General features: G+C 35.3%; 1 protein-coding gene across 2 annotated transcripts in view; it reads right to left on the bottom strand.

The window, feature by feature from the left end:
• Window positions 1-23,093, bottom strand: part of LOC139974588 (NIPA-like protein 2) — a 27,458-nt gene extending 4,365 nt beyond the window's left edge. Inside the window, exons 1-14 of one of the 2 annotated variants that reach the window (XM_071981834.1) lie at window positions 22,926-23,093; window positions 21,205-21,318; window positions 20,409-20,426; window positions 16,400-16,468; window positions 9,340-9,607; window positions 8,266-8,325; window positions 7,494-7,546; window positions 6,108-6,176; window positions 5,265-5,370; window positions 3,561-3,696; window positions 2,526-2,614; window positions 1,874-1,937; window positions 908-1,014; window positions 53-213 (exon numbers count right to left, since the gene is read on the bottom strand). In XM_071981834.1, the coding sequence (XP_071837935.1) occupies window positions 53-213; window positions 908-1,014; window positions 1,874-1,937; window positions 2,526-2,614; window positions 3,561-3,696; window positions 5,265-5,370; window positions 6,108-6,176; window positions 7,494-7,546; window positions 8,266-8,325; window positions 9,340-9,607; window positions 16,400-16,468; window positions 20,409-20,426; window positions 21,205-21,279 (1,275 nt within the window). In that variant the 5' untranslated portion in view covers window positions 21,280-21,318; window positions 22,926-23,093. The remainder of the gene's footprint in view (window positions 1-52; window positions 214-907; window positions 1,015-1,873; window positions 1,938-2,525; window positions 2,615-3,560; window positions 3,697-5,264; window positions 5,371-6,107; window positions 6,177-7,493; window positions 7,547-8,265; window positions 8,326-9,339; window positions 9,608-16,399; window positions 16,469-20,408; window positions 20,427-21,204; window positions 21,319-22,925) is intronic. The other variant, XM_071981835.1, reaches the window with a different exon arrangement.

Here is a 23,093-nt window from a genome sequence, read left to right as displayed (position 1 = left end):
TCTGACTGAATTTTGAAAGTGATTGGCTTTAGAAGTTAAAAGTTTTGCTGACCTGCTTGACCTCAGAATCTACTGCATCCATTTTTTCTGGCTGTACCGCCTCTGCTCCTCCCTGTTCTGTCCCTGCTGCACCATCCTCTACTCCGTCCTTCCTCTCTGCTTCACCAGCTGGCTGGACCATCTGAACAGTGTAAGGGAAGGGACAAAGAGCCGCTGGAAAATACAGAAATGAAATGTTACACCAGAGAAACAGTTTTACAATTGAAGCAGTATGGAGGCAAAGAAAACATACTTTAGCAAGATGAAATATTTTATTTAGCAACTTGGGCACCCTAGGGTCATTTCTGAGACACACACTGACAGGCTACATGCCCATTTGACCCTTGACCCCACCCATTGCCATCTTCTACCCCTGTGCAAGGCTGTTTCTCTAATTATACAAGCCTGCACAAATAATATCTTGGCTTGCAGTGCCTCCTTCATTGACCCCAAAGTACTTTGTCTAACATGACCCAACATTCAACAGGCTCCCATGCCTCTCCACTGCATGGCTGTATCAGGCAAGAAATATGATGGTACTATTAAAGGTATACTGTGTAAAGATAAATATATGTCCATTAATGACAAAACTGTATCAAATATATTTTAAACTTTTTATTCTATTGACACAAAATATTCTGACATATACCAATACATAACTTCTTGTGTTTGTTCTAAATTAAATCATCTAGATAAACACTTTCAAATATGTATAATTACTTCAAAACTGACTAGGTAGAAAACAAAAGTTTGGCTTGGTTTTGGATTTGAAACAAGGCTAATCTGAAGACATTGCTTCGACATTACTTGCTAGAACTTTTCTTTGCTATTTTCAAAAACGTTCAAGTACATGACACATATTTCTTACAGAGCTCAGAGTTGATTTGTGACGGAAGATTAAACTCTTCTTCCTTTTCGTCTGTTTTATTTCTGCCTTGCGTGATGAGATACACTCCAAGGAAGGAACAGAAGCAGCTGAAGTAAAAAAATCAATCAATTAATCAATCAATAAATCATCTGCTCAAGAGATACACTCTGTGAAAGGAACAGAAGCAGCTGAAGAAAAAGAAGCAATCAACTAACCAATAAACCAATCAACTAGTCAATAAACCAATCAATCAATCAATTACAGTAACTAGTCAAAAACCAATTGATCAAGCCATTATACTAGTCAAATAAGCAATCAATTAGTCAATAAACCAATCAATCAATTAACTAGTCAATAAACCAACTGATGAAGCCATCAATTAGTCAATTTACCAATAGATCAAGCCATTAAATGGTCCATAACTAGTCAATCAATCAAATCAATCAATCAACTAGTCAATAAACCAATTCATCAAGCAATCAAAGGAGAAAACACTTCTCTGAATAAATATGAAACTTTGAAAACCACACTTGGTAAACAAGGTTTCGAAAACTATATTTAACATCTGGAGAATTAGATATTGTAAACTTAATGAAGACTATAGTACAATTGTATCTAATTAATGAATAATTACAATTTCAAAAGCTTTATTATCCTCATACAGTCCTCTTATCATCATTAAATGTTCTACATTTGCTTAATATTTATATCCATTTCTTTTGTTGAGAGACAAGAAAGCAGAGCAGATGACCTCTGTAAGACGCAACACAAAAACAAGATGGACAGTAGCGTTGGGAGGACAAATAGGGACAATAAAATCAGCGGGGTGGCAAAACAGTTTTGAAAAACAACATGTTCCATCACATGACAAACTAACACATTGAACAAAGTTGTTCAAAAGGTGGAGCAATAAAATGGCCGTCTTCCACTTCATCCTCGTTATCATCTTAGAGACAAAGCACTTACCCGAAACAGAACATGATTAGTTGCACAAAGGAGAGCCCATAAAATTCAGCATAAAAGAAAACACCTACAAATATGCAAAGAGAAGGAGAGAATAAATGTCAAAGATGATCCACTGTCGTTGATCCACTGTCCTTTACAAGATAAGTCTAATAAATGTCATTTCCATGAACGAAAGATTTCATTTCCATGGCAACAAAAACATATCTTCCTGAGTTTATTGCAAACCAGAATCTGGATAGTTGAGTGACTAATTTACTGGTTCACCTGAATATTGACTGGAATGTAATTATTGTTGAAACACTACACGACTTCAATATAATGGATACTGCTCGTACTACCTGACTACTATCCGTGGCAAATATGCTTCACAAACACGAACATATCCTATGGATATCTGCAAGATAGAATCTGGATAGTTGGACGACTAATTTACTGGTTACCTAAATATTCATTGGATTGTAATTATTGTTGACACACTATAGACTTCTACACATACTGTACTATCTGGCTACTATCAGACTGAATGAAAACATTCACAGAAAGAAGAAGCTATAAATGATGAAAACAATAGGATGCTGTTTCAGAATCAACAAACAATCCATGCTGAACACAAGGACACCTTTGTAAAATATATGAAACCTGTGGTACTCACCAGCTAATATTGCACTGAGTGTGAAGAAAACAAAATAAGTAGGAACAACCACAGTGGAATCAAAGTCTTTCATTGCTGAGGTGACAAACCTAGAGGAGAAGAATGAAAAGGGAGAAGAAAAAGGTTATGAGAGAAACTGAAAATTAACTTTCTACATCTCTTTTCTAATCCTCTTCTAAGTTTGATAAACAACTGTAATCTAATTAGAATATTCTTCAAAGATGTCAAAGAGATTAAAAAGAATGAGAAAATGATGGTTGGGAGATCAGAGCTTGAGAATTCTCATCTTATTCCATCTTCTTGAGGTAAAGACGAAGCAGATGAGGAAATTTTATTAATTAATACTAGGTCTAGATCTGAAAAGTTTCAGCAAGCCTTAGAGAGAGATTATGTGTTAATAGGTGTTCAAAAAAGAAAATGTATTTGACTTAATGTCTTGGTATAAAGAAAGCAATGCATATTTATGTTTCTTTGGAGATGCTTAAATAAAACACAACAAACTGCTGGAATACTGATAACTCCTTCATCACACAACCATCCAACATCTTCAATGTAACCTAATATCATCTTCACCTTCAGAGGGACCCAGTTTCCTTCAAAGAAGGCTTGTTTTTTCTTCAGTGGAAAATTGGGAAGATTCAAGTTAGAAACCTTCCCAGGATTCCCGATAGGTCTTCAACCACAGAAGTATTAAACCACATGAAACAACAATAAACTGATGCATATTTTTAATCAAAAGACACCTGCATATTCATATCTTAAAGGTGATTAGTATTTGCCCTCAAATATGCTAGAAATTTAAATAATGGTCACTCTTGTTCAGCTATAATCAATGTATCAATGTATAATCTCATTAATACTCAGCTATAATTCCATTTTTTTTAAATCTATAAAACTCTGACATGCCTGGGAACAATAAGAAACGTTCAGAAATGACAGAAAACAGTTTCGAAGAGTTTTAGCAAATATTAGCATCCCTAATTGGGGTGAATTTGTTGACCTACAAGCAGCCAAGGCAGTTTAAAAGCAACTCACTTGATTTGAATGACGCCTGTGAAGACCAGAATGAGTAACATGAAATAAAACATTGGATACTGTAGTTGTGAGTTTCCGTCCATACTCAGTGCGATCATACCAGCAACGGCCTTGGCAGAGATGATAGTCAAGGAAGCTAACAAATAAAAAAAATTAAAACATTGTCTTTAAAATAGGAATATCAAGTAACAACCTGCTAGTAAACAATAGATTATCAATAAATTATAATTTAATGTCTAAATTTGAATAGTAGTTCTGATAGCTGCAAACTTTGTCTCTTATTCAATACTATGGTTCCTGTGTACAAAAACTGCTATACATCTTTACATTTGTATATATAGCAAATTGCCCATTCTGCATAGAATTTTGCCCATTTTGCAATCAATTTTGCCCATTTTGCATAGAATTTTGCCCATTTTGCATAGCATCTTGCCATTTTGCATAGAATGTTGCCCAATTTGCATAGAATTTTGCCCATTTTCATAGAATTCTGCATAGAAACTTGCCCATTCTGCATAGAAGTTTGCCCATTTTGCATAGCATCTTGTCATTTTGTATAGCATCTTGCCATTTTGCATAGAATTTTGCCTGTTTTGCATAGCATTTTGCCCATTTTGTATAGAATTTTGCAATGTGAAACCAGATAAAGTATTCTCTGTTTAATATCCTGGGTCAATAAAGGTATACAAAGTAGATGACCACTCTATTTTTAACCATGCAGTATCATCTTGAAATGCTGTACTTATCCTAATAACGGTATGCTTGGCTAGAAATGTTGGGCTATTTAACTTTTATACAAGCTATGAAAGTGTTTAATTCAATAATGAAAGCTTGGGAGCCATTTTACAATTTAAATCAGCAAATATCTTTGAAACCACTGCATGGATAGGCAAGAAATATGATGGTACTATTAGAAGTTTAAAGATAAACATATGTGAAAGGGAAAATACCAGCACTTTTAAAAAAACTGAAAGGTTATATTTCTGACATGAATCTACAGCAGCAGTCCAGCAATGTTAGTTTGTATTTAGACATTGGCAAAAGTAAAACTACTCTCCAAGTTGGATCATTCATGTTCTACGATTCTGTGTTATTATCGATAATGATCTGATGAAAAATCTAATAAAAAAGGAATTGATGGGTTGGAAAGGGGGGGGGGGGGAGAGGTGGGGTGAGGTAGGTAATGTAGAGTCATAGAATAATAGGTAGCTAGGCAGTTACAGTGTAGGGTAGTATCATAGAACAATAGGTTCACTTACAGCATTAACATAAGAATAGATGTAAACACCACAACTTTGTCCACATAGAGTTGGGATAATTTTCCAATTCTAATATCAGTTTATACTGTCCTCCCATACAATGCTCCAAAACACTTGTACTGACAGTATGAACAGTTCCTAACCTTGATCAAACTGGATATTGATATTATATTTTTTTTTACGGTGTTTGTATGCATGTTTTAGATGTTTTAATAGTATATTTCTTATCTTTTGTATTTTTATGGTTATAAGGACCCCTTTGGAAATAAGCTTTTAGCCTAAAGGGTTATTCTTGGCATGTTATTTTCTTTTTGATGCAGTTAAGTATATTCCCATCTTGTATTTTAAATGTTTCTCTATATGTGCAATTTTTTGTATGTGGATGAAGCATGATAATTTGCTGAATAAAATAAAATAAAATCAAATATTTATGATCTGTACTGACAAATCAGAGCGGCCGGAAGGATATGGAGTATGACATGATCTTCTCTGATGAAAACCCTATGAGTCTGCATATGTATAGCTCCACAGAACAGGACGCACTCAGTAATCTGGGTAAGAGAAAAGAAAATATAACAAATATTAAAATAAGCTTATACTCACAAATTAACATGCATGAATATTCAACATACCTAAAAGGTATTGGGTAATTAGATCTATTAAGAGGGTATACAAGGACATGTATCCAATAATTAAAACCAAAACATATACAACAATGGTTAAATATGTATTCCCTAACACTACAAGAACGGCCAACAGTGCATCAGATAACTGAATATACGAGGACATTTGTAAATCTACTGCCTATGAAAATGTACACTACAACAATTACGGTGTATTTTTGTAAATGAATTCAACCTCCTGGAAATCCTTAGACACTTAAGTCAGAACAGGTGCAGCCTGATAGCAGTTCTTTGAATTTACTCATCTTTCAGTTTTAACAGGGTCATGATGAATCAAGCTTACATGATAAAACTAAGTAACAAACTTATTATAAAACTAAGTAACGATATTATGATAAAACAAAGTAACGAAATTATTATAAAACTAAGTAACGATATTATGATAAAACTAAGTAATGAAATTATTATAAAACTAAGTAACGAAGTTATGATAAAACTCAGTAACGAAATGAAGCAGTTCAGAGCTACAGCAGGGCTGAAATGAAAATTTAAAAAATACACAGAAGTACTGTAGGGTTGGGTTGGAATATGATTTGAATTAATTAATGATACAACTAATTAGTAAACTCAAGCCCAGTAGAACTAGGGATTTGCATGAAACTTACAAAATAAACGATGAAGGGCCAAGCTAGAAGATGATCTCTAATTTGCTCTGCAGTCAGTTGTGTGTCTTGCTGTAAAAATAAAACAAAACAATAATTGTAATATTAAGACTTTGTTGGCAATAAGTTGAGACATATTTTGCTTCTAATACTTACTCTTGAAGTAATTTCTTGTTTATGGCTATATGTTTGCACCCAATGAGTCCTGCCTTTACCGCTAGCAGTAGTGTGCACCCCCATGAGTCCTGCCTTTACCCCAGGGGTAGTGTGCACCCCCATGAGTCCTGCCTTTACCCCAGGGGTAGTGTGCATCCCCATGAGTCCTGCCTTTACCCCCAGGGGTAGTGTGCACCCCCATGAGTCCTGCCTTTACCCCCAGGGGTAGTGTGCACCCGCCTGAGTCCTGCCTTTACCCCCAGGGGTAGCATGCATCCCCATGAGTCCTGCTTTACCCCCCAGGGGTAGTGTGCACCCCCATGAGTCCTGCCTTTACCCCCAGGGGTAGTGTTCACCCCCATGAGTCCTGCCTTTACCCCAGGGGTAGTGTGCATCCCTATGAGTCCTGCTTTACCCCCCAGGGGTAGTGTGCACCCCCATGAGTCCTGCCTTTACCCCCAGGGGTAGTGTGCACCCCCATGAGACCTGCCTTTACCCCCCAGGGGTAGTGTGCACCCCCATGAGTCCTGCCTTTACCCTAGGGGTAGTGTTCACCCCAGGAGTCCTGCCTTGACCCCTAGCGGTGGTGTGCACCCCCATGAGTTCTGCCTTTCCCCCAGGGGTAGTGTGCACCCCCATGAGTCCTGCTTTTACCCCAGGGGTAGTGTGCACCCCCATGAGTCCTGCCTTTACCCCAGGGGTAGTGTGCATCCCCATGAGTCCTGCTTTACCCCCAGGGGTAGTGTGCACCCCCATGAGTCCTGCCTTTACCCCCAGGGGTAGTGTGCACCCGCCTGAGTCCTGCCTTTACCCCCAGGGGTAGCATGCATCCCCATGAGTCCTGCCTTTACCCCTAGCGGTAGCGTGCGACCCAAGGTTAAGAAACGCTGTCCTAGATTGACTTTCTATCTTATGCCTGAATTTTGCAGACACTAAAGATAAACTTCCCTTTGATGTGCTACTGTAAGCCCCAAAATATGTTTCAATAACTTTTGATGTGCCCTTGTTTGACAGTGAACATGGCAAGATCCAGAAGTGTTCAAGTCCCACCAAACACTAGAATATTAAACATACTGTAGCTACTTGCAATACTACAGAGATTTAATCTTCTCACTAAGAGGTGCTGGTACATACTGTAATACCCAGGAGTTGGAACTGGAGATTGGAATAATTTAAGACACCAATTACATCTCAACATATATCAAACGTGTTTTGTGATTAAAGAAATTTTACCTGAGTTGAGAAGGTAATGATCAAAAATGCTCCAACTATGATGATATAAGTACCTGCAATGTGAAAGGAAAATGGAGATAAAATGTCTCGATTACGGCAGCCATCTTGTAAGATGAGCATAGGAATCTACTGTTAGCAGCACTATGAGCACCAGTGGTATCCATAGCAACTAACATCTTGATATATCTTACAGTTAGAAAAATACCAAATTACATAAACCAGATGGATTGAGGCAGATTTTGGAGTGGCAGAGGGATGGGACAATATTATATAAGAGATATTTACAATTAAGATGTATAACTGATTAATGCATTCCATCTCTCTTCCCTAAAATATGACTTAATTATCTTAAAATTAATATTTATCTGCTGATGGCTGCTAACATATCCTTGGCTTGTCATATGGTGAACAGCTATGCATTTTTTTTGTCAATATTTTATCCTTTATTATGTTCAAACGTATTTTTCTTTTTCAATCCTGCTGTTTTCTTTTTCTCTGTAAAGGGGATTCACATCCCACAAGCTTTTAGTAGCTCCCCTGTGTAATTCCCTCAACCATTTATCCTTTTTTTCTTGTCTGAAAACATCATTTTAAATTCTTTGAACATTTTTTGGTTGAATTAAGTTGAATTGAATTGAGACTGTTACATTTTCATGCCTTAATCGTGCTGGCTACAAATGACTAATGCAGAACACATTATGCTTATAAACATTTCCATATATAGGGCAATACATTTACTATGGTAAAAAGTACATGTAATTGTTGTGCTTACCAATTACATCTTGCCATCGTAATTTTTCTCCAAGAAAGATAATTGCGATGTACGCATTTGCTGCCAAGGAAGAAATTGGAAAAAAAAAGGGGAAATATTTGAGAATTGAATCTGTTGCAAGAAATGTTTAGCTCCAGAGTGCAGGCTTTTCTAGTGCATGTTTGCTTGATTTCAGTATGTTAATATTGCTCTATCTCTTGCTCTACAAATAGAGAAGCAAACCAAAGTAGACACAAAAAGAGTATATATTCAATTATTATTTAATATCACAAACACAATTAGAACTGTCAGGTCATGAAGAGAATGGAATCTGTATAAACAGACATTTAAAAAAAGAAAAAAAACAAATGCAGTGTTCCAGTTGTATTGGTTCGGTAATTACACTCATAAGGTCATAAGGTCAATCATAAGGTCCCGAGTTCGAGTCACTCCCAGATTAATGTATGTCGTCCAGTTACAGAGTTGTTGACAATTGACAATTCATAATCATGGACTTGAAATTTGAATCTAAGAGACTGACTTCAGTCAGCTTGCGGCTTTGATAAGCCAATGAGGCTTCTTCGCAAGTTCCTGCTTGCAGGAGAACATAAAATACATACACGTACATACATGTATAACAGCACAGTATACTTGTGAGCTTGTTGCACTATGCTTAATGTACTTCAGATATTTTTGAATATTCAAGACAAAAGTTACAATTCCACGTAGCCATGTAATACGATCACATCAGTTTTACCTATAGATGCATGTATGATAACTTGCCTGTATATTCTACACTGAGATTGCTAAAGAAAGTTACACAGGAGAATCATTGCTCTCTGCATAAATTTATAAGATTTTTCCAGACCTTTAGAGGTTTTATTGTACATAAGACAGTCTGACGACAACTGTAATACAATCAGGTAAACATCAGAGAATGTCTGAGAGTGTCTACTTTGTACTATCTAACAGAATGGTTTACAGGACTCCTTGAAGGTGAAACAGTTGTTTACATAAGAGAAAGTACAGTTACTGTGTGGAGACAGGAAAGTGATGAGTACTGTAAGGAAGTTTGTAAAGTCCTTAAATACTCACCGACAACGGTCGTGGTTCCTAACGGAGCCACTACTGATGCTGGGCCGAAGCCATAAGCCATGAAGTTACCAACTTCTCCGATGAGCATTAAGGTGATACCGAGCCACCAGAGTTTACTCTTTAGGTAGGTATCAGCCGGCACTGAAGAAACCTCGGTCACAACTAACAATTTCTTCTCGTCGCTTTTAGAAGCACCAACCTCCACGGTCGTTGCCGACGTGGTAGTTTCTTGAGCCTGCTGAGATGCTAATCTCGAGAGGGAGTATTTCTGATGAAGAATGCGAGGGATAGTTTAAAAGTTATGGCTATTGAAATTGTTATACAGTAAAGGCATAATATCAATTCTTCTTACTGATAAACATAAAAGGCATAATGCTCAATAGCTGGCCCAGGAATGAAAATCAGCCCACAGGCCGAACACTCTTACACTTACAGTACTACCGTAAGTAGAATCTTTCACATAATCTGTGGTGGCTTAAATATTAGGAAGCTAAAACATGCACCAAGTTTAAGTTTTTTAAGCCCACTGTACAAGTGTACATAAACCAGATTAAGGTTTTAATGCCAAGCTGTAGAGTTACAGACGAATCTTTAAGGTTAACAATATTGGCCTGAAATGTGCTAGAAAGTTAAATAATGGTCACAGATGCTCAACCCTTCAACACACATTTTACTGCCTATGGTTGTGACTGCGATCCATACAAAAGACATGGAATTTAAAAAGCAGCAAAGTCTGAGGACAAACTATTCAGAGATCATCGACTTCAGGAATTTATCAATTAAATGATTTCTATTTTTAATGAAATTTATCTTGTTTTTAAGGTTTTGAGGCATTTACTGGAATGCCAGAGCTACTACTTTACGCCGGTATGTTGCTTTAAACTCTGTGTAGATCACAATAACCTAAAAAGTACAACTAAAGCCATAATAAAGTACAGAGGTCTACCCCATCTTTGTTTGTTTGTTCTATAATTGTACAGACAGAAAGTTATATATTTACTGTATGCAGATATAATCTTGACAGGTAATTAACTGTATTGTTGAATAGTTAAACACTTTTACATTCTCTCAGTTTGGTGATAAGATTTAATTCAAACTGTTGAAGATTGAAATTGGGTTAGAAATCATGAGTCTTCTTAATACCAGATATTATACAGTGTCTACTGAAAATATATATGTCATGGAACACTTGAAGTCAATTTTAGGTTCCATGAACATTTATCCAATAGAAGATAAGGAATTTGCTGTCACATGAAGACACGTGGGCCTACTGTACTTAATAGTATTTAGCAAAAGAGTTTTAAGGGCTTTAGCATACATAAAGAAGCTGGTCACCATTTATTGTTATATTAATAAAATTCCAGCAGCTTTCCAATTCCCACCCAATCCACTTCCTTTCCACTCAAGAACAGGTATTAAATTTTATGGCACAGATATTTTTGTTTTGATGACAAAATTGTGCAAATCAGCTGGTTTAGTGATTAGAGTAATATAACGTGATTCTCATAACAACTTCATCAGCCATATAATTAGGCTTTGTGACATATGGGTGGGTCTATTCACTGTCGCTAATTGGTTTGAAAAAATTAAAGAATACCAGGCAATATATTAGTCATCTCTGTGAGGCTATCATGTAACTTAACAAGATGTATAGTAATAATCATACTTTGGGATCTGATTGTCTCTGGGTGGGGATTGGGGTAGGGAACAGGGTGGGGGTTGGGGGGGAGACTGGGGAATGAAGAGGAGGAGGTGGGGGAATTACTATACATGACTTGTATTAAGTTTCAAACCAGCTGTTGTTAATAACCTATGCTGGCATACAGTCACTACAGTGTACATATATACTGTACATATATACAGGTACTGTAATATTAACAGTATTATATACTTTATTATATACTGTACATATATTATATACTGTACATATATACTGTAACACTAACAACGTTAATCACTAAAATGTAAAGTTGCTTTGACAATAAATGTTCGATTACGATTCTTTGGTTGACTAGCCATGCTTTAATTACGTTATCTGAAAAAAGCATCTTTCTGATATGAAGCTTGCATGACACAGTACACCACAGTGCAAGTTCAGTACAAATATTGTCTGTTATGGTACAATCTAGATGCATGTAGAGGCAACATCCATGAAATGTTTAAGTGGCTGGTAGAATATTAAACACTAACATTATAAACACAAGAAATTATTTTTTATGTAATTTGTTTTTAATATCAATTCCTTCCAGGCCCAACAGTGTCAAGAAAAGAACTTTAAATACAGTACAGAAGCATCTGTACTTGTACAATGTACTGTACATACTGTATGTAGTTGTACTATAATACATGTGTATACAGTAAATGGTCTTTCATAGACTTAAAATATAAATTTTTGACAGCTCTGTATTACAATATGTAAAATAAATGAATGAATCAATAAAATTCTGAGAAAATTTCAGCCTCCTGAATTGCCTGGGCTGATGATCTAAATGAATTTTTGATAAAATCGTGGCATAAAAAAGACCTTTTCGCCAGTTTTCGGTTGTATTGGCACCGATCTGGCATATTTTATCAGGTCAAAGTAGAATGATCACACTGCTAACAAACATGATCAGTATTCAGTCGCTGGTTGAAAATAACCCTTGTTAATTCAATGTACAGTACAGTAGACTGTTGGCAAAATGTGCTCAGAACAGACTTAGCAATTCATTAATTTGAATACTTGTTCAGACATACTGTATATTTAAGTAAGTTTGAAAGGTCATCAATATTAGCCCCAAATTTTAGAAGTTTGCTAAGAACTGCCAAAGATGTAAGTACTAGAGGCTACCTCCAAATCATTCTCCTAGCGATTGAAGATTGCTAAAAATAGATCACTAAATATCTTTGTACTGATGTTATTAACACATGTATGTTTACATTGGCTGTGGAGTGCTTGGTGAAATTTGAGCATACTGTAGTTTACTGTAGGTGACCATTATCCAACTTTCTAGCATATTTGGGGGCACAACTGATCAATGATGATGATGATTCAGTTTAATAGCAAGAATAGGAATTAAGCTAGCATACAATAGTGAATGCATGTCCTTGCACAGTGCTCTTCCAACTTGGTAATAACTTGGTTTCATCTCTACATATAAGGTATGCTAGTACATACTGTACACCATTGTTAGGGATGCTTACACACTATAGTATACCTGTACTACAAAGTCAAGCTTAACTCACCCTAGGAGTTGCAAGGTAGAGTAAGTACAGAACTATAAGTATAGTAATACACTGCAGCAACTCATGACTGGGAAATCATAAACAAATACATCTCCATTTGGATGTTATTTGCATGAGTTTATTAATATCATTCAATAGTAACTTAAAACTATCACTTATCAGACCGTCAGTATATTAGATTTGTAAACAGACGAACAATATTTAAACAATGTCCGAAGTGCCATTGGAGACCCAACCTGCTGTCTTATATTCAGAGTAAAAATTTACATTTGACAGATGAATGAATCCTGATGATCATATTCTGAGCATCCGCCTGGTGAAGGTAACTACATCTAATTCCAGTGTTCAGGTTTAGTGTACAGCTGCACAGATATGTAGTTCATTTGAAGTTGAGTAGTTCAGTAGCAGAAGTGAACTTGAAGCAAACAGGTGTGATGTCATATAGATGTACACTGACAAATTGGTTTTAGGTTTTTTTCTTCAAAATTTAATAACCATTTCTATTTCAGAATTGCAATGCATCTCAGAACTGTTTGAATACATTAATACCATCACTGGGGTATTTTGTCTGCTTTACATCCCCTTATAAATGTACAGTTGCAACTCTATCCAATCCATGGTCTGTCTTGAGTGTTATTTAAATGTAAATTATCAATCAGCTGTCTATTTATGAATAATTCATGAGGCAATCTGTCTGGTCATACAGAAGACAGCTCTAGTCTAGAGAAAGCTAATACTATGAGAAGATTGTATCAAATGTGCAAAGAGAGACATTAAATACAGAGCAGTCTCAAGAGAGCTGCTCTTTCTGATTTGTATTAGACTGACAAGAAACCCTTCACTCAGTCTGAGCAACAGACTTTTAAAGGAAGTGAATTTGTAAATAACATTTCACTGTTGGGAAGAGTTCCCTGTCACTATGTTAGATAATTTCACCCTTCAAATAAAGAAGAATAGAAAAAAAAAAGACTTTATAAATGTTGATACATATGAGATACATAATTTGGTGATCTTGGTTTTTTTCTTATTTTTATTAATGAATACACTGTACTGGCAATTCTGTTCTCTGTTTTGAAATGTGAGCGAATAATCAATATTCTAAAGTATAATAAGATCTTTGAACATGAATCTTTGAAGAAGGTTTTGACTTTTTGAAACATTATTATTGAAAACAGAACTAAACATTTCATTGTGACAGTTGCAACATCAACAACTTTACAGGGAAGCAAACAAGAGTACTTTATAGTTACTGTACTTTATTTATTATTAATATTTTTATTTAATTTATTTTAATTTAATTTAAATTATATTAATTTTTTTATTTATTTTTATTTATTTAAACAATAAAGGTTACTGTATACAACACTGGCTCTACATAAATTGTTAGGTCTACAATTAGTATATTTTGCTATGTACAGCAAATCACACATTCTTGTCAATCTACTATGGGATCACTTTCAAATAACATTAAAGCAGATAACACATACAGTATGTTGGTGAGTTTAAAAGTAGTCAGTATCGGCCCTAAATTATAGCACGCTATAATAGCTAGATGTTTTCAAAAAGTACTTTCCTTTGAACAGGTCTTTACTCTCTAAATTGTTCTCCAACATTTTTAAGGAACACACAAGATGACTGTATGTCCCAGTGAGGAACATTTCCTCCAAGGTTGTAATAAAAACAGTTTAAGAATATTGACCAAAGGTGACCATATTTGAATATCTAGCATATTTGGGGCCAATACAGCATACCTTTAAGTTTTACATGAACTCCCCATATATGTGAGTGACGGGTTTGGTGATTTACTTAACAGATTACATTGCCTTAAAACATCTGAAAGCAAGGTAAACCAACAGGTTAGGTGATAATTGTTTATCAAGTAAACAACTTATCATCCAAAATGTAGTCACTGTACTGCATTTTGAAAACAACCAATCATCATTGAGCAGAGCAAACATGAATTAGTTCAGCACTTCACTCACACAAATCATTGATAACCTGACACATGGAATGGCAAAGTAGGCCCTTCACTGTCCTTGAACTGACTGAGGTTTTTGTAAAGTTGGAGTTCTATGACTAGCCCAGTATCAGCGAGGACGGTATGATGAGAGCCCCTATAAAGTACCCCATTCTCTTACCGCCCAACTGACTGAAGATTTTGAAACTAATGACTTCTAGGACTAGTATTACAGAGGACTGTTAGCAGAGCCCCTTTAAAGTACCCCATTCTCTTACCACCCAGCCACTGAGGATCTTGGAACTACTGTAATGACTTCTAGGACTATAACCTACTATAAAAGTATAACGTAGCATTTAGGGAGAACGTTGAGCGTAGCCCTATACAGTACATGTTACATTATAAATTTTGATACATACAGATGACGTAGTTTATAGATTTGACTTTATAAGTGTTCAACGTTGAACACTTATAAAGTCAAATCTATAATTACTGTTTCATTGTACTACCGGTCAGCATATATGATAACGTATACACTAATTAGCACTGTCAACAGTTTCTTTATACAGTACATGAAGATCATACAATAGCTCCTACTCATTCTAGACTGAATCTATTGAATAACATGAATCATTCTCTATTCAAAGCTTCTTTGAAGGCCTCAACTGTGTTTTTTTTAAATATTTTTTATTTTTCTGAAGGCAATGGTTATTATAATCTTCTATGGAGCCTACAACCAGAAAGCTGTTATAATTTCTCTGATCAATACAATACATTCTGTCATCTAATTTCCCATGACTGGTTCTCTCTATCCTCAGACGACATCAACTAGATTAACCAGACTATGTACTACTATATGGCACTAGACACCTGTAATCTGAACACACAGGGCCACTGCATGTACTAACAGTACTGTGTGTAATATAATCAGTATACATTAGCCTGCTATAGTGTGTGGGTGGGTATATATTAACTGCCTGTGTGCACAATCTGTTTGGTGGATCCACCCACATAAAGCTTTATTAAACTTTATTACACTTTTTGGAAGTTGATTTAATCAACTTTAACATGAAAAGTGCAACACTACTGAGGTAAGGTTAACTCAACCTTTCATGAGACAAGAGAAGAATAAATTATTATATTCTGTACTAGACTATAAGTAGCACTTAGAAATTACTTACTGTAGGCACATATATATTACAAAACTAAATATCCCATGTCTTGTTAAAGACACTGAGTTGGAACATCTCGGGTATAGCGCTATACCCTTAAAATGAGATTTTCATTTATTTGTTACAAACTAAAATAATATTATTGAATATTTAATTACTGCATGATGACAAAAAAAAATGCAGACAATTTAAGATTAATTAATTTTTTTCAGTGGACTACCAGTGTCTGAATTCAATGAGTTCATGAAACATTTAAATAAATTCAGCACACATCATAAATTGAGCTTTTATTTATGTACAGACCCTGTCACATATATTCCTTACTGTCATTCACACATTATTCATAAAACTACCACATTTGGAGAAAGCCTGGTGTAATTGCAGAATTATCAAGGGTTCATATATCTGTTACAGTACAGTAGCTCTAACAATTATCACCTGCTCTTTCTCATAACAGGCAGAGATGCATTCTAGCATATAAATTTACAATACTGCAAATTCTATAATATTAACTACATATGATCTACTGTTTTCATAGTAAACACAAAACATTCGATAATCACTGATCTGTTATACATTATAGGTTCAAATGACGTGTATACAAAACACAACAACAATGTCAAACTGACATAGAAACACTGCAAAATGAAACTAGTTCTGTTGTTTGGGGTTGTTATACTGTATCTTGCAAAATGTGATATCTTACCTGAATATTCATAGCTATGCTAATCAGCAAGTTTCCACCAATAGCCAAACAAGCCCCTATAATAATTCTCTGAAAAGAAGAAGAGAAAGACAATAATTTAGAGCAATCTTGAGCAGTGGAATCTTTGCTAAGTTACAAAGTCTGAGGAGAGACAGGAATCCTTGACTGCTTAGTCGACTGCTGTATGTAAGATCTCTGTATTTTACCGAAGTTAAGGGGACAGGGGTTGAGAGTTGACCTTTTAAGTCGTTTGGTCTTTGTGCCCCTGGAGGCACTATCTTGGATCACTGCACTGTACATTATAACACCATCATGATCAAACAGTTGTACAATCTTAATGTAAGGGTTGAGTGTGGATCAAGTTGTTTGGTCTTTGTCCCCATGAAAATTTGATTGTAAAGTCATATGCTTATATGTACTTATAAGTGTACAAACTGTGCAGTAACTTGTAAACCTCTCAAAATATCTAGCTATTAATAAGTACATATACTACAGCTCTGTACATGAATGTGAGTCTATAACCTACTGCACTATTGCCTGTATCAATCACTGTTAACATTGAATGTTCATGAGTAAATTTCCTATTCTCTGTTTGTATCACATAACTGAACAGAGAATGTTAATTACAATATTGGTGTCATGCACTGATCTGCACATATCCAATTGCACTTTTCTCATACAATGTGACCGAATGTACTTTCCAAGAGTCATTCACACATTAAAGAGTACTTACACAGTATCACCAATAAGGTCAAATACAAGGTTTGGAATGTACTGCTGTGTGTTCAATAATCCATATTGTTACATTGATCAGCCAACAAATAGATTAATGGAACACTTAACAGTGATTATAGGAGGAAGAAGAGAAGAATAACATTCATTCATATCCTAGCCTGAGTAAACTTTAATCAATTCCCCTGCATGTTACTGTATACAGTACAGTATACATCATTATGAAACTTAATAAGGTTTGCATTCAAAGTGAATACTGTGTAAATGTCATACTGTAAATCTATATAGTATATGTCCATCAACATTAGAAAATTTTATAAGGTTTGCATTAGTAGTGAATGTGACACAAACAAGTGTGATGTCATACCTGTAGATCCACCCGCCTCCCCCCTCCCATCCCTATCCTAAATTGTTTTCTTCTTCAAAATTTGAATTAAATTGTCTGTAGTTTGAAAGTTGGACTCACAAGAATACTCAGACAAGATCCTGTTCAAATATAAGATTTTTACCACTCTGTGGTGGCAAATTACCATTTTTGAAGGTCAAAACAAAAAATTAATAAAAGAACAAAATAATTGTTCTCCACATGATTATTAATACAAAATGACATCAAATCTGCTTGAATAAGTACTTCAAGTTTTCTCCCCAAGTGGTACAAAATGTGACAAATTTAACCAGCAACATCTGGAAAACTGCATGCAGGAATTGTGTACAGGTTTGAGTTTAGCCAAGCTACTCATCACATACTGTAGTTCCTCAGATTTTAAAGGCCAAAAATAATTGTTTACTACTCTTTGAAATAAATGGATAAGAGCTGCATAAACTTGGAGGGTGGCTGTAAAAGGCTTGTTAAACTTTGACAATGTGTGACCAGTACTTGACTTTCTAGCATAATTGTAGACAAACCTGAGCTTCAGATATAAAAACATACTTTTACGGATGGAATGCAAAATGTAATTAACCTGGATGTTGTACTATTAGCGTAGTCGGACCATCCACATTAACCTAAATTAGTAGTTTAACTTTCAGTCATGACATAGAGCTGTTCAGTGATGGGTGCAATAATTTATGAACCGTATAACTGTAGCATACATGTAAAAATAATGTACACCCAATCCTTAGTGTGCACTGTTTGAGATAAATTCTACAATACCGAACTGTGAAAATGTCGCATCATTCACACACCAGAGCTTTATAGCTATTGTACATGAATGTGATTAATGCTGCATACATCTACAGTAGGATAATAAACACTAAATGCATATTTAGAATGTTATCTTTGGATCAGAATTCACTGTACATAGCAACGACAGTATGTGGTAGTCTGCAGTGCTTACATGTATGTATAATACTGTTAGTTTAATAACATTGGGAGATCAATGATTGATTTTCAGTTATAGTCCTGTCATTCTCAATTAAACGCCATCCTCGAAATCTATCAAATCCATAGCACAGGTTTTCATCTTGTCTTCATCAGCTGGTTCCATGATTGGTTGTTTAGATACCGAATGTATACAGCATGTATGTGTGTGTGTATGTATGTCCACTGTTATCATGCCAAGTAGTGTACACATACAGTATACAGTACAAACTGTACAATAAAACTATAATTAACATCACTTGAAACAATACCACCTAATTAACACCTACTTCTACTTCAAGGTTGAATTTCTTAATACCAGAGAAAAGACCTCGGTGATACAGATTCATATTAGGTGTTAAATAAACCGTGTGAACTAACATCATGCATCTGTAATAGTGAATGCTGGATGAGATTGGGGGCCTTACGGCAAGCCGATTGATTTATTTTTCATTCGATGTGGAGAGCATACTACAGCTCTGTGCATGCTGAACACAGTATCTAGTGCAGTCACTAACTGAGAACAGTTTTGCTAAATCTATTTTCAAGATGATAGGTACAGTACTGTATGCTATAGTTCATTGTGCAGTGTTTGTTTAGTCATATACTGTATATAAAGTCAGCTTATAATGATCTACTTCGTCGATTTAAATCTTCCTATTTATTGTATCTATAGTCTGCACCAATGAGCAAAGTCCGCTTCTATGGAGGTCATAAAATCTAATCAACTTTCCAGACTATAATATAAAACCAAAATCAAATTGTCATTTTATAGACTTTTTCTAAGGGTAGTAAGATGCAATTGAATGCTGCAGTTATAATTCTGAGATTTGCAGCACTGCTTTAGGATATTGGACAATGCTGGATAAGTTTAGTACTATAACATAGCATGTGAAATTAGGGAAGCAAAACTCTGCATGAACTGTATAAAGACAAGATTCTTTTAAGGATGAAATCTGAAAATTTATCATTAACAGAGTGATTGCTGCAAAATGTATCACAATGGCAACAAATTACACAAGGAAGAAAGTATGAGGGTGTGGAAGCAGTTAAAGGAATAAAACTCTCCCAAGATTTGGACATTTGCATTGATTCGCATATAATCAGAACTAAAACAATCTTTCAATTTCTTTGTTACAGCATGTTTGATAGTTCTATTCTGTACTTGTTTCATGGTTAGAAAACACTGTACATGTTTAATAGATGATGAGTTCTAAGTTGATTATTATGTACTTGTTTCATGGTTAGAAAGCACTGTACATGTTAGATAATGAGTTCTAAGTTGATTATTATGTACTTGTCTCATGGTTAGAAAACACTGTACATGTTTGATAATGAGTTCTAAGGTGATTATTCTGTACTTGTTTCATGGTTAGAAAACACTGTACATGTTAGATGATGAGTTCTAAGTTGATTATTATGTACTTGTTTCATGGTTAGAGAACACTGTACATGTTAGATAATGAGTTCTAAGTTGATTATTATGTACTTGTTTCATGGTTAGAAAGCACTGTACATGTTAGATGATGAGTTCTAAGTTGATTATTATGTACTTGTTTCATGGTTAGAAAACACTGTACATGTTTGATAATGAGTTCTAAGGTGATTATTCTGTACTTGTTTCATGGTTAGAGAACACTGTACATGTAAGATGATGAGTTCTAAGTGGATTATTCTGTACTTGTTTCATGGTTAGAGAACACTGTACATGTTTGATGGTGACAGTAATTATGAACAATGAGTTCTGTAAAGGCTCAAATGATGTTAACAGTTACAGTAGTTCAAGAGTTATTCCATGGATAAATGTTTGATTTGGAATAAAAGGTAAGTCAGTAAATGTCTGATGGGTGAGAAGTTACTGTAAAGTAAGTATACATTCCAAATGAATTTTGATGGTTAAAAAAGGTAAATACTCACAGTGAGCTGTTCATCGTCCTGAAAAATTGCAAATTCGTGAAAATTGCTTTAGAGGATTGATGAGGGCAGAGTAAGGATAAGGGCAGGCTGATGAGGTGGAGAAGGAGGGGTTTGGTCCCAGAAACTTTAAACCTGGTTAATCTTCTGTCGATTATGAGTAATTCTTAGAACTTTACAAAGTCAGATTATAAGTTGGATATTTATTATACAAGTCTGAGTGACACTCAATTTGTACATGTACAGTACTGTGTGCATAGCATACCATACGCAGTACTGTGTGCGTAGCATACTATACACAGTACTGTGTGCATAGCTTACTGTACACAGTACTGTGTGTATACCATACCATACGAAGTACTGTGTAGTTACCTGCAAGGTAACTTGTAAATATAGTTGCGTGCGCCAGTTTGTGGCTGCACCCTATGGGAAGTCCCCCGGGGGACACATGGTTGTGGTGCACTGTGTTATAAGTGTTATAATTATTATTATTAGTATTATTATCATATCATACACAGTACTGTGTGCGTAGCATACCATACACAGTACTGTGTGCATAGCATACAATACACAGTACTGTTTGCATAGCATACCATTCACAGTACTGTGTGCATAGCATACCATACGCAGTACTGTGTGCATAGCATACCATACACAGTACTGTGTGCATAGCATACAATACACAGTGTGCATAGCATACCATACACAATACTGTGTGCATAGTGTGTGCATAGCATACCATATACATTACTGTATACACAGCATACTGTACTAGCTGAGTACACAGTAAGGTACCTACCATATTTTTCGGTGTAATCAGTGATGGGGTTTGCTCCACCCCATCACTTACCGCTCCTGCTGGTATGTCTGTCATCTTCTATTTGCCTCTCTTGTCTGTTACATACCACTGAAGCTGAAAAGTACAAAAGAAGAAAATGAAAATAAAAGAATCTTTGATTAAACCAGTTGTGAACTTAGAAGAAATCTACCAAAGTCTGTCATGCAAATGTATGCAAACGTATGCAAATCTTCAAAGACAGAACAATATATAGGCCTATTGTAATCATGAACCAAATAACTTTCAGAAGGAAAATAAACTTTGCATATTCATGAATAATTAAAGTTCTACACCATCAGGATTGATGAGGGCAGAGCAAGGATAAGGGCAGCTGGCTGATGAGGTGGAGAAGGAGGGGTTTGCTGTCATATTTTATTGATTTTGTCTTTAATTTCTAAATTTTATTGTTTTTTAATAATTATTGTTAAGTTAATTATTTCTGTAATTCTTAGGATGCAATATTTTTAGATTGTATTATTTCATGCGTTTCTGTGAAGCTGCTTTGAGATCACTCTTTTGATGTAAAGCGTTATATAAGAATAAATTATTATTATTTATTATTATCACTATTGTAAGAGCTGTGCAATTATGTAAATTGTCTATAATGTCAAGTGGAGCAAATTTGCATATTGAAAGTATTTAGAGGGATATGTATATTTCAATGTTATATGTAAGTTAATAGTTTAGTAGCAGCCGTAATTGTGTTAGTTTTGGATGGCATGAGATATACCTCGTAAATACATACATACAAAAAGCAGGCAACACATAGTGTATGTTACTTTATCTAGCCTGAGTCTATCTCGCTATGCCTCACTCCGCAGGAAAGTCCTAACAGATTAGCCCAGAACCCCTTTAACGCCATAACTACTCATGTTACACAATGATGCTATAGTATTTACTGTGTTTAAAACCTCCATCAAACAGCAGGTAGAGTATAGGCGACATAGCAAACTACAAATGCAAATTCTGTTCACACAATTCTGATTAAAAAGAAGAAAATGGGTAAAAATAGTAAAACAAAACATACATATGTTCTCTATGTTTTGCAACAGGGGAAACTGTAGTTTAACATCATGACTAATTCCATGGGTGCTTTACATGTACATTGCAAGTGCAAACTTAAATGTTATCATAGATAGCTTAAAATACAGTCCCCAATTAATCACCACTGTGACAACATGCAGTGACTGTACTGTCTTAAAAGCAAAAAAAAGCTGCCAATGTAACCAATGCTGAACATTAATAACCTTGTACAATAAATGGTGACTTTTACTTAGCTCTGGACCATTTTGTAAAATCTTCAGGTTTAGGCACCAATTTCCATGTTTCTTGGAGGGAATCTGCCCTTACACTTAGGCCTACACTACAGGTTTACAGTAAACCTTTGTGTTTTGACACGTACGTACTATGGTTGTAATAGCGTACATGCATTTATAACTCAGATATACTGTTTATCATTCATTCTTTGATTCCCTGGTACTAGCCTAATCAGTGAAATTATTTACCCTATATAAGATATGACATGATACCGAGACTTCGGTCAAGGACTACAGTAACTTAGCCAGGTGTTACGCCTATAACTTAGGGCAGGTTAGGCTTACTACTGTATCTTGTATAAAATGAGTAACGCCGTATGAGATTCTGTGACATTTGGCTAAATATTATTTATCTGGCATACTTACATATTTATTCAATTCATCTTCGCAGCGAAGACGGACCACAAGGATGATCAAATCCCACCATATGTCAGACCGTCTTCCCAGGAGCGAACTTTTACTTGTCACAACACATCAATAGTAACGAGGAGTACTGTATGTTGCAAGGCAGTTGATCGCTACGGTCTGTTGTTT

The sequence above is a fragment of the Apostichopus japonicus genome, chromosome 9 (assembly GCF_037975245.1).
Source record: "Apostichopus japonicus isolate 1M-3 chromosome 9, ASM3797524v1, whole genome shotgun sequence".
Taxonomy (NCBI): domain Eukaryota; kingdom Metazoa; phylum Echinodermata; class Holothuroidea; order Aspidochirotida; family Stichopodidae; genus Apostichopus; species Apostichopus japonicus.
The sequence above is the reverse complement of the archived record's forward strand: the minus strand, read 5'-3'. Positions and strand labels throughout refer to the sequence as shown.